A 12,643-nucleotide genomic window follows, 5' to 3' on the forward strand; every position below is an offset into this window, starting at 1 on the left:
GGAGTAGTCATGGATCTTGTAGTGGTTGAGGGTCTCCTTGGAGTAGTTGTGGATCTTGTCATGGTTGAGGGTCTCCTTGGAGTAGGTGTGGGTTTTGTGATTGTTTCTGGTCTCCTTAGAGTAGCCCCAGGTCTATTGATGGGTTCAAATCTACTTGAAATTGTAAGTCTCCTTGAAGAATTTGTTGGAACTCCTGAATTCAGAAATAAAGATGAAGGCAAAGATCAGTCAGACAAGAAGAAGGAGGAGGAAGAGGAGGAGGAAGAGGAGGAGGAAGAGGAGGAGGAAGAGGAGGAGGAGGAGGAGGAGGAGGAGGAGGAGGGGGAGGATGGGGAGGAGTCTTCTGCTACACCTGCTCCATAGCACAGCAGTAAGAGGCTGTTCCCAGGCAGAGGCTCTTCTCCTGAACTTCTCTTCTTTGTCACTGGCCAACTTTTATGAATGACAGGTGTCAGATCCTCAGATCTCTCTAAGAAATTCTGAGATAGAGAAGGTATGGGGGCTGGGGGTGATTTTGTACCTTTCATTGTTAAGTGACTGACTTCTCCCACAGATTACAGGCTCAGCAAATTCAATGGAGTCAGTCCTGAGAGGACACACCACACAGCACTGCATCATAGCTGAAGGCTAACCAGGTTACTTGGCCTCTAAGAGATCTAACGCAAGGTACAAAACAAAGGATTTGGGTAGATAGTGGACTCAGTCTTCTCTGGTTTCTTCCAGTCTAAGAGAAACAAAGTCTCTTATCCAAAAATGTTTGGTACCAGGAGTTTCAGAATTAGGATATTTCTGAAAATTTTAATGTACATTTTGGTTTTGGTCAGGCCCAAGTATAAATATAATTTCATGTAGCATTCATAATCATATACTTTATACACATAACTTACAGGTTAGATTATAAAGTCTTAATAATTCTGCATATGAAAATTTTACAGCTTTGAATTTTCCAGGACTTTTATCAAGGCAATGCCCAAGAAGTTTTAGACCTTTGAACCACTGCAAGATTTTGCATTTAGGGTAAGGCAGGTTCAACCTGTAACTCACAAATCAAGAAAATCAGAAGTATTAGAAGTATCTAAGCAGCTACTGATGGTCTGTGAGTGCACAGAGACCCAAGACTGTAAGTAACAAGAAATGGTGCCTGCAAGAAACAGTTAGTGAGGACTCCAGCAGGAACACACACTGTTCTGTCAGCTGTCACGGTTCCTCAGAAGCAGCATCATTCAATCCTGACTCTGCTAGCTACAAAATAAAACCCAGGAACCAGGATCAACTCCTCCAAACACTCTTTAATGGATGCAATAAGTTGAATTTAGAGCATTTCCTACATCAAAAAAAAAGAAAAAAATGTTCATCTGTTACATGCAGAAAGCTGTAGATAGAGTTCAGCCCACCTTCAAATTTTAAAAATTATATTTATTCACTTATTTCTGTTGTTCTCTCTCTCCTCCCTCTCTCTCTCCCTCCCTTCCCCCTGCCCCTCTCTCTGTGGATTTGTTTGGAATTTGCCATGGGCAAAGTTTTGAGATCAGAGGTAAACTTGAGAGAGTTGGTTCTCACCTTCTACCAAGGAGCTTGCAAAAATTGAATTCAAGTAATCAAGCCTGGCCACAGGCACCTTTACCCACTGAGCCATCTTCCTGACCCTCATTCCCCTTCTTCCCCTTAGAGGACTAGCTATTAATATGTATCTTGGGCTCAGGAACCAAAAAGTAGGTGTTCAGAGCCAAGCGCTCCTGTCAAACAGTGTGAAAGTCAGTGGGGACAACACAGCAAGGAGTGGGCATGGCTGTGCTGTAACAAATCTATACACACCAGTGAGTTGCAAACCTGGCCTGTCCAGACTATAGTTTTCTGAGATTGTAATGTGGAGCCAGAGGCACAATCTAAACCCTGCTCTGGTAAACATCTTTGAGGTAGAGAAAACAGACACCATGCAAAAAATTTAGTCAGAGGATCATAATAAAAGCAAAACCCAGAAGAGAAACAGCCAGCTTAAGAGGTTCTCATTTCTTGCTCTGGGGCTTTTTTTTTCCCTTCCTAGGTCGATGGGAAAGTGCAGAGGAGCTGATAAAAGTCCTGAGACAGTGTGACTTGGTTGAAAATGTAGACTTGGTTGTTAAGGATGAGCAAGAACATCTCTTGTGGACCCAGTGAGGAGCCAGACAGAGGACTTTTAAACACCGACCTGTGAAAGAACTTCTAAACTTGATAACGGTTCAGTATTAATAATTTCAAGTGCTTTTGCATGGTGACATAGGCTGTTAATCCTGTCACTCAGGAAGCAGAGGCAGTTGGGTCTATGTGAGGCCTGCCTGATTTACATATGGACACCCAGATCAGCTGTACTATACAGTGTTATCCTGTGTGAATGAATGAATGAATGAATGAATGAATGAATGAGTGAATGAATGAATGCAAAGTACAGGGCTGAACAATTACAAAATAATGGTCTGAATTCAAAAAGAATACAGACAGGTACTATTGACTTCTATTGTCTTTGTAAGCCATTAGTAAAGGAGATTAGGAAATAGCATCAGAAAAAAGCACAGTCTAATGATTTAACTCCTTTTATGACAAGGATGTCCACATCCCAAAGGAAATTGTAATGATTTAAGAACTGGGGTTTTCATGAACTTCTCACTAGGAACCACTGAACAGGTATTGAAGGAACAACATTTTCCCATGTGCCCATTTTTGTATGTAAAAAGGATAATTTTGCATTGTGATGTGAGGACTATTTCAAAGTCCCAGGCAGGCAGACAGGTAGTAGAACTCCTCACCTACACCTGTGGCCTGTGCTCAGAAGGTCAGCTGACCACTGTTGAAGGCAGCTCATCTGCACAGCAGCACCGTGCATTGCCTGCTTTTCAGGGTAGAGCTGTCACAGTCTTACAGTGTTGAGAACGGGTGTGTTGACCAGGCATGGTAGTCCATAGCTTTAATCCTAGCATTTGGGAAACAGAATCTCTCAGTTTGAGGCCTACCTGGTCTACAAAAGGAATTCTAGGACAGCCAGGGCAAAACTGAGAAACCCTGTCAAACAAGCAAATAAAAATGTATGCTTCAGTGTTACAAGATGTTAACACAGAGACAAAATATTCACTTCAGTTCATGACACGTTAGCTTATATATGCTCCTCACTGTGTTTTAGGATGGAAAAGTGAATGATGTTTCATGAACCAACAGGACTGTCTGAAGTACAGTGAGGACATGGATCCTGACTTAGCTCATGGCCTTCCCTTAAGGATGATGTTAGGGCTTCATCCAAACACATAAAATGTATTCTGTGCCCTGAAAAGGTATTTAACTCTGGGTGTAGTGGAACTTACTTACTACTGTCCTCAGCACTAGAAAGTTAAAGGCAGGATAACCAAATGGACATGGCTATCAGAGGACAGCCTGACATACAGGAGATTATGTCACTAAAAATAATAGAAAACAAGTGTTTACTCATAAGCATGTTTATAAGGACCATTGTTTCCTTGTTACAGGAAAAGAACAAATTATTAGACAACAGTGGACCTGGTTCGCATGCAAGAAATAAGCAAAGAAAGAAGGTGAGCTTACCTGGTTGAACCTGCAGTGAGGTGGTCAGTGTCTGCACACCATCCCATCCCTTCAGTTCCACTCGACAGCAGTAGAGGCCGCTGTCGCTCTCATAGGCATCCTCGATTGTCAAGGACGCATTTCCGTGAAGAAGCTGCAAGTTAACCTGGTAGCGGCTGCTTGTCCGATAGTTGACTCGGTTTCCATCAGTCCAGACAAGTGTTTGTCCACATGAATCAGAAGCACATTCGCCTCGGCCCCAGCACATGGATGCTGATCCATTAGACACTGGATACATACATGGCAGTGTGACAGGCTGACCCACCACTCCATGCACTTCTGACAAAGAATCCACACCAGCTGTGGATAAAGAGAAAGAAATGGAGAATGAACTGTCAACGTTTTCCTACAATTGATTTTACCTCTTCATCTTTTCCCCATTTTTCCTTTCTGGCTCAACTGTGGCTTAAACCTGACACAGGATGCATGGGACACATGTGCTCTGTGAACCTTTTGTCATTTTTATTTGTGGAGTTTTGATAGCTTAGCACTTTTACTATAAACAAAATTTCTGTTAGTGAATTCTTCAGTATGATTATGTAATGGATATATATGTGGGTAAAACAAGTTACTATAGTGTATTATATTCAAACTATAGCTACTTAATTCTTTTTGTATTATTTATTTATTTATTTCCTTTTCTTTCTCTCCTTTGTTTTTGAGACAGATCTCAACATATAATTCTTTCAGGCCTAGAACTCTCTATGTAGACTAAGCTAGCTGGGAACTGATAGAAATCCACCTAATTCTGACTGCTAGGACTAAAGGCATGATGTGTCACTATGCTGGACCTGGTGGATTGTAGACAGAGACTTCCTCAGTAACCCAAGGTGTCTTGTGCTTATTAGCCTCTGGCCCCAGACTCCTAAGAAATTGGACTACAAGCATCTCCACTGACTCTGACTCAATTTTTTAATTTTTGAAATTTTAAAACTGCTCTCCCAGACACTGTGCACAATGATGGGTTCCCACAAAAAAAATGAACTTCGAAGGTGAAGGCAAGAGACAGTGAAGTGAAGACCAACCTGGGCTTAAGAGACCTTATCTCAGCCATTCCTAGCCCTTCCCTCAATGCTATTGAAAATGAAATCGTTCACTATTCAGCCTCCTTACCTATATAAAGAGCAGAGCCCAAGGTTTGTTTATTGTCTGTCCATCTGTCTGTCTGTCTGTCTGTTTTTCAGTATTGCTGGTGAAAAGGTAGAACTTTACTAACTTCAACATCAATATTCAGAATGGCTGTTTCTTCATATGGTTTTCGTTGGACTTTTGGGACAAGTTCTCACTATGACTTCCGTATTTACTGACCTCAGTATTTAGAACTCTGTGTGTAGAACAGGCTGCCTGAATTCATGGAGATCTACTTGCCTCTTCCTCCCCAGTGCTGGGACCAAAGGTGTGCACCACGAGGCCAAGCTCAGAAGGGGTTTTATAAAACCCTCAGGAATGGTGAGCTTTTAGGATCAGTCCTCACTCAAAGCTCATCCTACACAATGACAAACCAAGACCAAAACCTGAACAAGGATTCCTCTTTATGTCTTAATAACATTCCAGAAACTGAGCAAGACTGATAAGGTGAAACCACAAAACCAGAATATTAAATCAAGGATTAAACCATGCAACTTTTAAACCTAGCAAAAGAACTTTAATATGCATCTGTTGAGATGACAGACAGAATTCCCTATTACCAGTTGCTTCCACATGAGGGGAATCTGAGGGCTGAAGATGCAGCTTGAGGATGCCATGCTCACCTAGGCCATGCCAGCCCCTGGGTTGGATCCCAGCACAGGAAGCAATGAATAAGCAAACAACACAGAACAGTGAACTGGGAGAGTCACTGGGTGGTCACTTACATTCCTGCCCAGCCTGTGTCAAGTCTGTGTATTTGGGACATGGTCTAAGAAAGTATGTGCTTTGTTCAATAAAATGAGTGTGTAGTGGGTGTGTACTTCTCACTGGGACACTCATTACATAACTTTGCTTAATAAGTTTTTTAGGATCACAAACATAATACATATCATTATACAAAGTTCTAGAAATGTATGATAAGAATTAATGACTTTCCACAGTCCCGTTTCCTAGAGATTAAATTGTATATAGAATGCATACCAGATGTAGGGGCTCACACCTATGATCTCAGCTCTTGAGATATAGAGACAAGAGAATCAGACGTTTCAGGTCCTTCTCAGCTATCGCTCTTGTCTATGAGCAGCCAAGATTATTTTGGACCTTGTCTATATGTCTATTAAATAATTGAAGATGAGGGGTTCTATTAAATGGCATATGGGACAAATGAAGGTTAAGTAGCCCTTCCATGTCCTTTCTGTAGCCCACATGCATTGACTCTGACATATTCATACATGTACTCACCCTTATTTAAATATTACATGTAAGTACATGCATTTGCCCCTTGCCTGACGTCTTATGGATTTTATATTTTAATTCAAATAGGTTAAGAAATATCTCTGGGGCTACAATTTCATCCTGGTTCTTTGCTCACCTGTAATTCTGGCCCCAGGGAATGTATTTGTCTGAATCTCCATCCTCCCAGGCATCCCCCACCCCACTTCTCTCTTCTCTCACTTACCTGAGAGAAAGAACAGGAGGCCTGAAATGAGGACTTGAGGGACCATCATGATGGTGACCTGTAGGACAATGAGGAGACACTCTGGTTGGCTGTGGTCCTCACCACACTATATCTGAGAAGGTCTCTCATCCTGACTGTCTGAATCACATAGGCCTCTCTGCTGGGGCCCCTGTCCTTCCCAAACACTCTTCTTTCCTGATCCTTCCCACACATAGCCTTCAGTCTCACTCCTGGTCTCAGCACAAGGAGGATAGTAAACAGAGAAAAACTGAAGTCAGAAAGAAGAGTCTGTTCCTCTGGTAGAACCCTAAGCAAGGAGCAGCCTTCTAATGGAGGTACAGTTGCTCCATGCTTGACTGTGGGTTCTTTCTGCCCAGTAGCCACAGTGGTTGGTCCCTAAGCCTCAATCAAGTTCAGTATTAGCAAGATGGACTGAGTAAAATGAGAAACATTGTGTCTAAGCACCATGTCCCAAAGACATCAAAGACAAGGGTTTTGAAGTTGTTCTTTTTAGTTCCACTGTTAGCACTCATAGAGCGAGGCTGATGGAATGTGAACAAGTACTACTCTCACTAGAACATTACCACCAGGCTGCTACAATGGCTCACTGGTCAAGAGTGCCAATCGCTCTTATAGAAAACCTGAGAGAGTTTCCAAGCACCCACACTGAGTGGCTCACAACAACTCTTGCTGCTGGAGATGCAGAAGACCCAAACATTTCTCGAACACCTCTGTTCACACACACACACACACATCACCATACACAGACACACACACAGCTAAAAACAATAACTATAAATCTTGCAATATGCTTGTAAAAGTTTGAAATCATATATTTATAAAATTACAATTCACTATAATAATTTCTAATATAATACTAAAATATTACTCGTTTCATATATTTACTATCTTCAACAGGAATACATATGATTCTGTAGTATCATGTAGTTGGCGTCTATCTAGGGCATAAATATTTGTTTACAAAACATAAAAATCATAGAATCCAATCTCACCTTGCATAGATGGACACATGAACAGAGGAGACATGGACAACATGCATGCAGCAAGCTAAGAGAGCGTGGTGCACGTTTGGACAGAGTATCGTGCAATTTTAATTTGGGCAGTCGGGCTTAAATGGATGTTCTAAAATTGCTCATTTTCCCTGACTGACCATTCCCTTCGCACCTCCATCACTCCAACCAAAGCAAAATTTAGTTCCTCCTGCCCTTGGCTGCCTTGCCTCAAATATATGTAGCCACACTGCATACAAGCTATGTCTTATAGAATTTTCTAAGTCACAAACCAAAAATATCAATGAACAACACTGCTAATACGTCTATGTCCTCACCTCCCTGGTCCCATTTCCATGATATTATGTAATATTACATAGTACCTATACACACAGGCCTAAATAAATAGGGCCTAATCTAAAAGTAACAAACTATTTCTACTACAAAGTTCTTATTTATTTCTTATGTTAACTTTACTTAGAAGTGAGAAGGCTTTAATAGCTAATCTATGACAGTCCATTATCCTATTAAAACAAAAATCCACCTTCCAAATATATGGAGAACTCTGTTGGACGTTGTCACCTTAATGTCTAGAGACTCAATCATCTTTCTAATGTCCCACATTCAACCCCACATCATCTCTAATGTAATTCCACTTGGTACAGAAACTCCAGGGAGCACTATCCTGACTCTTTCTCTTCAGCATGTGGCGGCAGACATCCCTACTTACCTGTATTTAAGGGAAAGTGACTTCTTGTTAGTCTCTCCTTCTGGTGCTCTGCTGCCCATGGACTCTTCCAGAGCTATTTATGGATGAAGACAAGTCTCTCTTGTAATTCCATCCTTATCTCCTGGCCACACTCTCACCTGTTCTGTGTGAAAATTGAGTTCTCCAGTTCTCCAATCCACCTTCTAGATAGCATCTGCTCACTGATATAAACAGACTACAGGAGAGGCTGAGTAAGTGGGAGCATGGCTAGTGTGCCCTGGGCTGTTTTCCAAGCTGTAGCAAAGATCCTCACTTGAGGTGTGACTCTAGGCCTGGGGACCATACTGGTTTTTGAAATGACTGGAGAATTAAAGGACTTTGACACCTGGGCCAACCTTCTTGATTTACAGAAGAATAAACTGCAGTCCAGAAAGGAGAATACATTTAGAAACCAGGAGTTCCTGGAGCAAGAGCAGAAGGGACACTTGGCTCTTGTTATACTTCCTGGATGCCGTCAGCTAGTATCTTTCTAATCAATGTTTACTAGCTGAAAGAAACAAACTAGCTCATAGACTCTGCTCCCAAAAGTTTAGGGAGTGCAGGGTATGGCGGTGCATCTCTGTAGTGTCACTGCTGGGGAGGCAGAGGTGGGTGGATCTGTTGGCTTTTTTCTCATATGTGTGGAAGCTCATGCCACAGAGTGTGAGCGTGAGAGGACATGTTTGTAGAGCCCCTCATTCTTTGCTCCTGTACATGCCAGGCTGGGTGACAAACGCCTTCACTTGCTGAACTATCTCATGTATGTCTGTGTGAGGATATCAGATCCCCTGGAACTGGTGCTACAGACAGTTGTAAGCAGCAGTAGGTGATGGGAATTAAACGAAAGGTCCTCTAAAAGAGTGCCCAGTGCTCTTGACTGCTAAGTCATCTCTCCAGCCCTGAGGCAGATGGCTCTGTATTATACAGCAGCATGGTCTATGGAGGGTTCCAGACTGACCAAGGCTGTTTGGTGAGAAGAAATCTTTAAAGAGCCAAAGCCAAGCTTCTCCATATCCTGACCTACCTTTCAGTTGTTACTAAATTATCCACAGAGGGGCCTGAAGTGTGGAAGTTGTGTAAGATGAGAAACTGGGTATGACTACTTTTCTATCTGGAATTAGAGGGTAAAATGCTGTTCAAGCAAGTGTTTCCCAAGCAGTTGTGAATTTTGAAGTTGTTTTCATTCCCACAAACCAAATACATAAACCAACCATGCGTCTTCCATAAGATACTGAGGACAATATCACAGATCTGTCTGGGGTAAGACTTCTGGATCATCACCATCTGAAGGACTGTAAGATACCCCACACCCATTTGGGGACAGAGAGATGGGTCACTCATTGCCTGAAATTCTGTTATAGTCAAACATGGTTGTGAACTTCTGATCCTTCTTCCTCCACCAATGCTGGGATCACAGGTGTGTGCTGCCTCCTGGTGTTTCTACTTGCTCAGGATCCAGTCAGGGCTTCATGAATGCCTGAAGGATTCTCTAAAACTGTGCTACATACACAGCCAAGATTATAACACAAACACATACACACATACACACTTTTATGTTTGTTTATTTATTTATTTATTTATTATTTATAAATTTATATATATTTATTTATATTTGTATATTCATATACTTACATTTTTATATTTGTACAAGTATCTTCATATATTTATTTATTCATGTTTGTATATTATTAAATATTTATTAAATTTTTTGTATTTATATATTTGTGTGTGAGTAAATTTTTCTATATTGCTCTTGTCCTCTCTGTTTCAGCCACACTGGCTCCCTGTCTGCTTATAGGATATCCTGTGTTCCCCTGGTCCCTGTACCAATTCCATGGTTGGTCCCTTTCTTAGGACACATCTCTCTGATGGCTACCAGAGCTGCCTCATAACTCTCAGTTTCCAGCTTAAATTTGTTGTCTATAGCAACAAATCCTTAGTCCAGCTCCTGTCTTGTGTAGCTTGTTACAAAATAACTCTTATCTCAAAAGTAGACACTGATAGCATGCCACACCTTAGGAGCCAACACAGTGCTTCACTTGGGTCTTTTGATGTGCAATAAATGGGAAATGCACGCTGAATTCATAAGATTTAGAGTGAACGAGTGTGAATACTCATTAGTGGTTTTTCTATCCCATGTTCATCACAACTCAATGACAACACATTTACTCAAAGTATTTGCTGGAGAAATACTTTGGTGAAAGAGAACTTTTATTTTGAAACTCTATTCTCTTTTCTATATTTGTGAAAACATTATTTAGGTGTGTGTGTGTGTGTGTGTGTGTGTGTGTTTATTGTATGAACATGTACCACATGCTTGAATGAATTCACACACATCAAAAGAGGGCATTGGATTACTTGGAACTGGAGTTGCAAACACATTTGAAAAGCCAAGAGGGATTCTCAAATCCCTAGATATGAGAATATAGGGATTTAATCCCTAGATTTGGAATTAAATCTAGGGTTCTTCACCACTGAAACACCTCTCCATCCTTGAAGCTCCATATTTATGAATCATTTGAATATTTGAGAAGGCTCACTAATATGCTAATATGGGTTAAATCAAGATTATACATTTTTAAGATTTAAAATGACTATTTCCCTCTGTGTGTGTATGTGTGTGTACATGCATACATCCACACATGTGGTCGTGTGATTAGAAATCACTGGGATTCCATCAGAAAACTGATGGAAACTACTTGGCCTCTATGGCTTGCTTAATCTGGTTCTGCTTAGCTTTGTTTGTTTGATCTCCAACTCTGCTCCTCAGGCATCAGCCTTCTGACTGCTTGAGTTTGGGTGTGTACCTCACACCAGTTTAACTGCATTCTTAAGCCAAATTTAAAAACCAAAACCCAAATTAAAAAGGATCATGCTAACATAAAAACTTAGATTTCTAGGGACTAGGGTGTAACTCAGTGGAGTAGACAGGATGGGTCAAACCTTGGCTTCAAAGCCCAACATGGAGGTGCACACCTGCAAATCACAGCACTTGGGAAGTAGAGACAGAAGGAGCAGAAGTTCAAGGTCACCAGAGGCTACAAAAGGACCTCAGGGCCAGCAGGGGAACAGGAGACACGGTCTCAAAACTTCCGTTCATTTTCTAACACAATTGTCATGAAAAGTACTGGCATCTAGCTTTATACTTACTGCTATATTGTTTCAAATACGTTATTGTTTTATTGTTACAGTAATTTTAAAAGAATCACACTCTTTCACAAACCAAGTTCACATCCAGAATTCTATTCCTCAACAACATTTAAATGTGCATAGGCTTTGGTATAGAGCATAGACCTTTCAACCATATTTGAAATGGAAAAACAAAATACCTGTGTGTAGGGAATTGGTTTCACAAAGCACATACATGTATCTCACCTCACCCTACACATCCATCTCAATAAGTATGGTATCCAAGAAGAAAATGGGAAGTTTCAACACGTAATCCTTTCTGGGAAAACAGGTAAATACTTAGGGGAAATGACCTACGGGTCACAAGAATTATCTCCCAGCCCCACATGACTGCTTCACACCTTCGAAGTGGCCAGTCAGGGTTGAGATCAATTATAAACATAAAATGTACACTGAGTTCCCAAGACCTACAGTGAAAGAGTGGAAACTCTCCCTAGTGATTGTTCTATTACATGTTGAGATGAAAAGACCTACAGTGTACTTTGAGTTAAAGAAAACATTTTGAAATTAATGTCACCTATTTCTGTTTTGAAAGACATTTCTTTCTGTGTGGATTAAGGTGAGGGTGTATAAACATGTGTGTGCATGTGTTTGAAGGTTCATGCCAGTGAAAGCCAAATGAGGGCATCTGGTGTATCACTCTGCTTGTTTCTTTGAGGGAGGATCTCTCCCTGAATCTGGGCCTCATCTTTTGTCTGTCAGACTGAAGGTCAGAAAACCATAGCAATTCCCATATTCCATTCCTCCCTTTGAAAGTGGAATCCAGATGTTCTTGGAGTTGGGCCTTCTATGTGGATGCTGGGATGCTCAGGGATGCTCAGTCTGGCCTTCATCATTGCACAGCAAGTATGTCTGTTCCCCTATTATTTGGGGTAGCTCTAGTGGACTGCTATCTGAGCTTCCTAGAACTCATGGAAGAGTAAATCAGAGAAGAAAACAAAGTAACCTTAACTTCTGAGGCACTCTGAAATAGCTGAGTTTTGTTTGAACTCAGTGGCCAACCTCTACTACTAAAATGTAGTCAAAGGAACATGTCCTGTCACACACATGAAGAACATGACCGCCCCAAGAATCACAAAGTAAATTCTGAAAAGCTTTTCTCTGCTTGGAAAGTTACACGTCTACATGTATGGAAACCGGTAGGGTCAAGAAGCTCAGATGAGCCCGTGTGACATAACTGGAAGGAAATGCCATGAGGAAATGTCTAGAACACAGTAAGGAGTGGATGTATTTGCTTACCTGTTTGCTTTTGTGTGTGTTTATACGTGAGACAGAAGAATAAGTAGGGCTCACTGACTGTCAGCCTATCTAGGCACAATAAAAAATAAAATAAAATAAATAAACCTATAGAAAAAAAGATACATTATCGGTACAAGAAATCAAAGGGCTAAAAGGACAGTGTGTTCTGAGGGCTTTCCCCCATAAACAGTGTTTCCTTCCCTGTCTCAGAAGCAGTTTGTGAAAGGAATTCTAAGCATGGATTCCTCAGACTGAGACCTT

The 12,643-nt window shown here is 41.2% G+C and overlaps 1 protein-coding gene across 1 annotated transcript in view; it reads right to left on the reverse strand.

Annotated features, from left to right (window-relative positions):
* The window catches only part of LOC114629573 (hepatitis A virus cellular receptor 1 homolog), a 17,042-nt gene extending 8,983 nt beyond the window's left edge, over positions 1 to 8,059 (reverse strand). Inside the window, exons 1-3 of the mRNA XM_028777615.1 lie at positions 7,937 to 8,059; positions 6,197 to 6,254; positions 3,571 to 3,909 (exon numbers count right to left, since the gene is read on the reverse strand). Of these exons, the coding sequence (XP_028633448.1) occupies positions 3,571 to 3,909; positions 6,197 to 6,245 (388 nt within the window). The 5' untranslated portion in view covers positions 6,246 to 6,254; positions 7,937 to 8,059. The remainder of the gene's footprint in view (positions 1 to 3,570; positions 3,910 to 6,196; positions 6,255 to 7,936) is intronic.
* Between the last annotated feature and the right edge of the window lie 4,584 nt (positions 8,060 to 12,643).

The sequence above is a fragment of the Grammomys surdaster genome, unplaced genomic scaffold (genome assembly GCF_004785775.1).
Source record: "Grammomys surdaster isolate TR1022 unplaced genomic scaffold, NIH_TR_1.0 313, whole genome shotgun sequence".
NCBI classification, from domain to species: Eukaryota; Metazoa; Chordata; class Mammalia; order Rodentia; family Muridae; genus Grammomys; species Grammomys surdaster.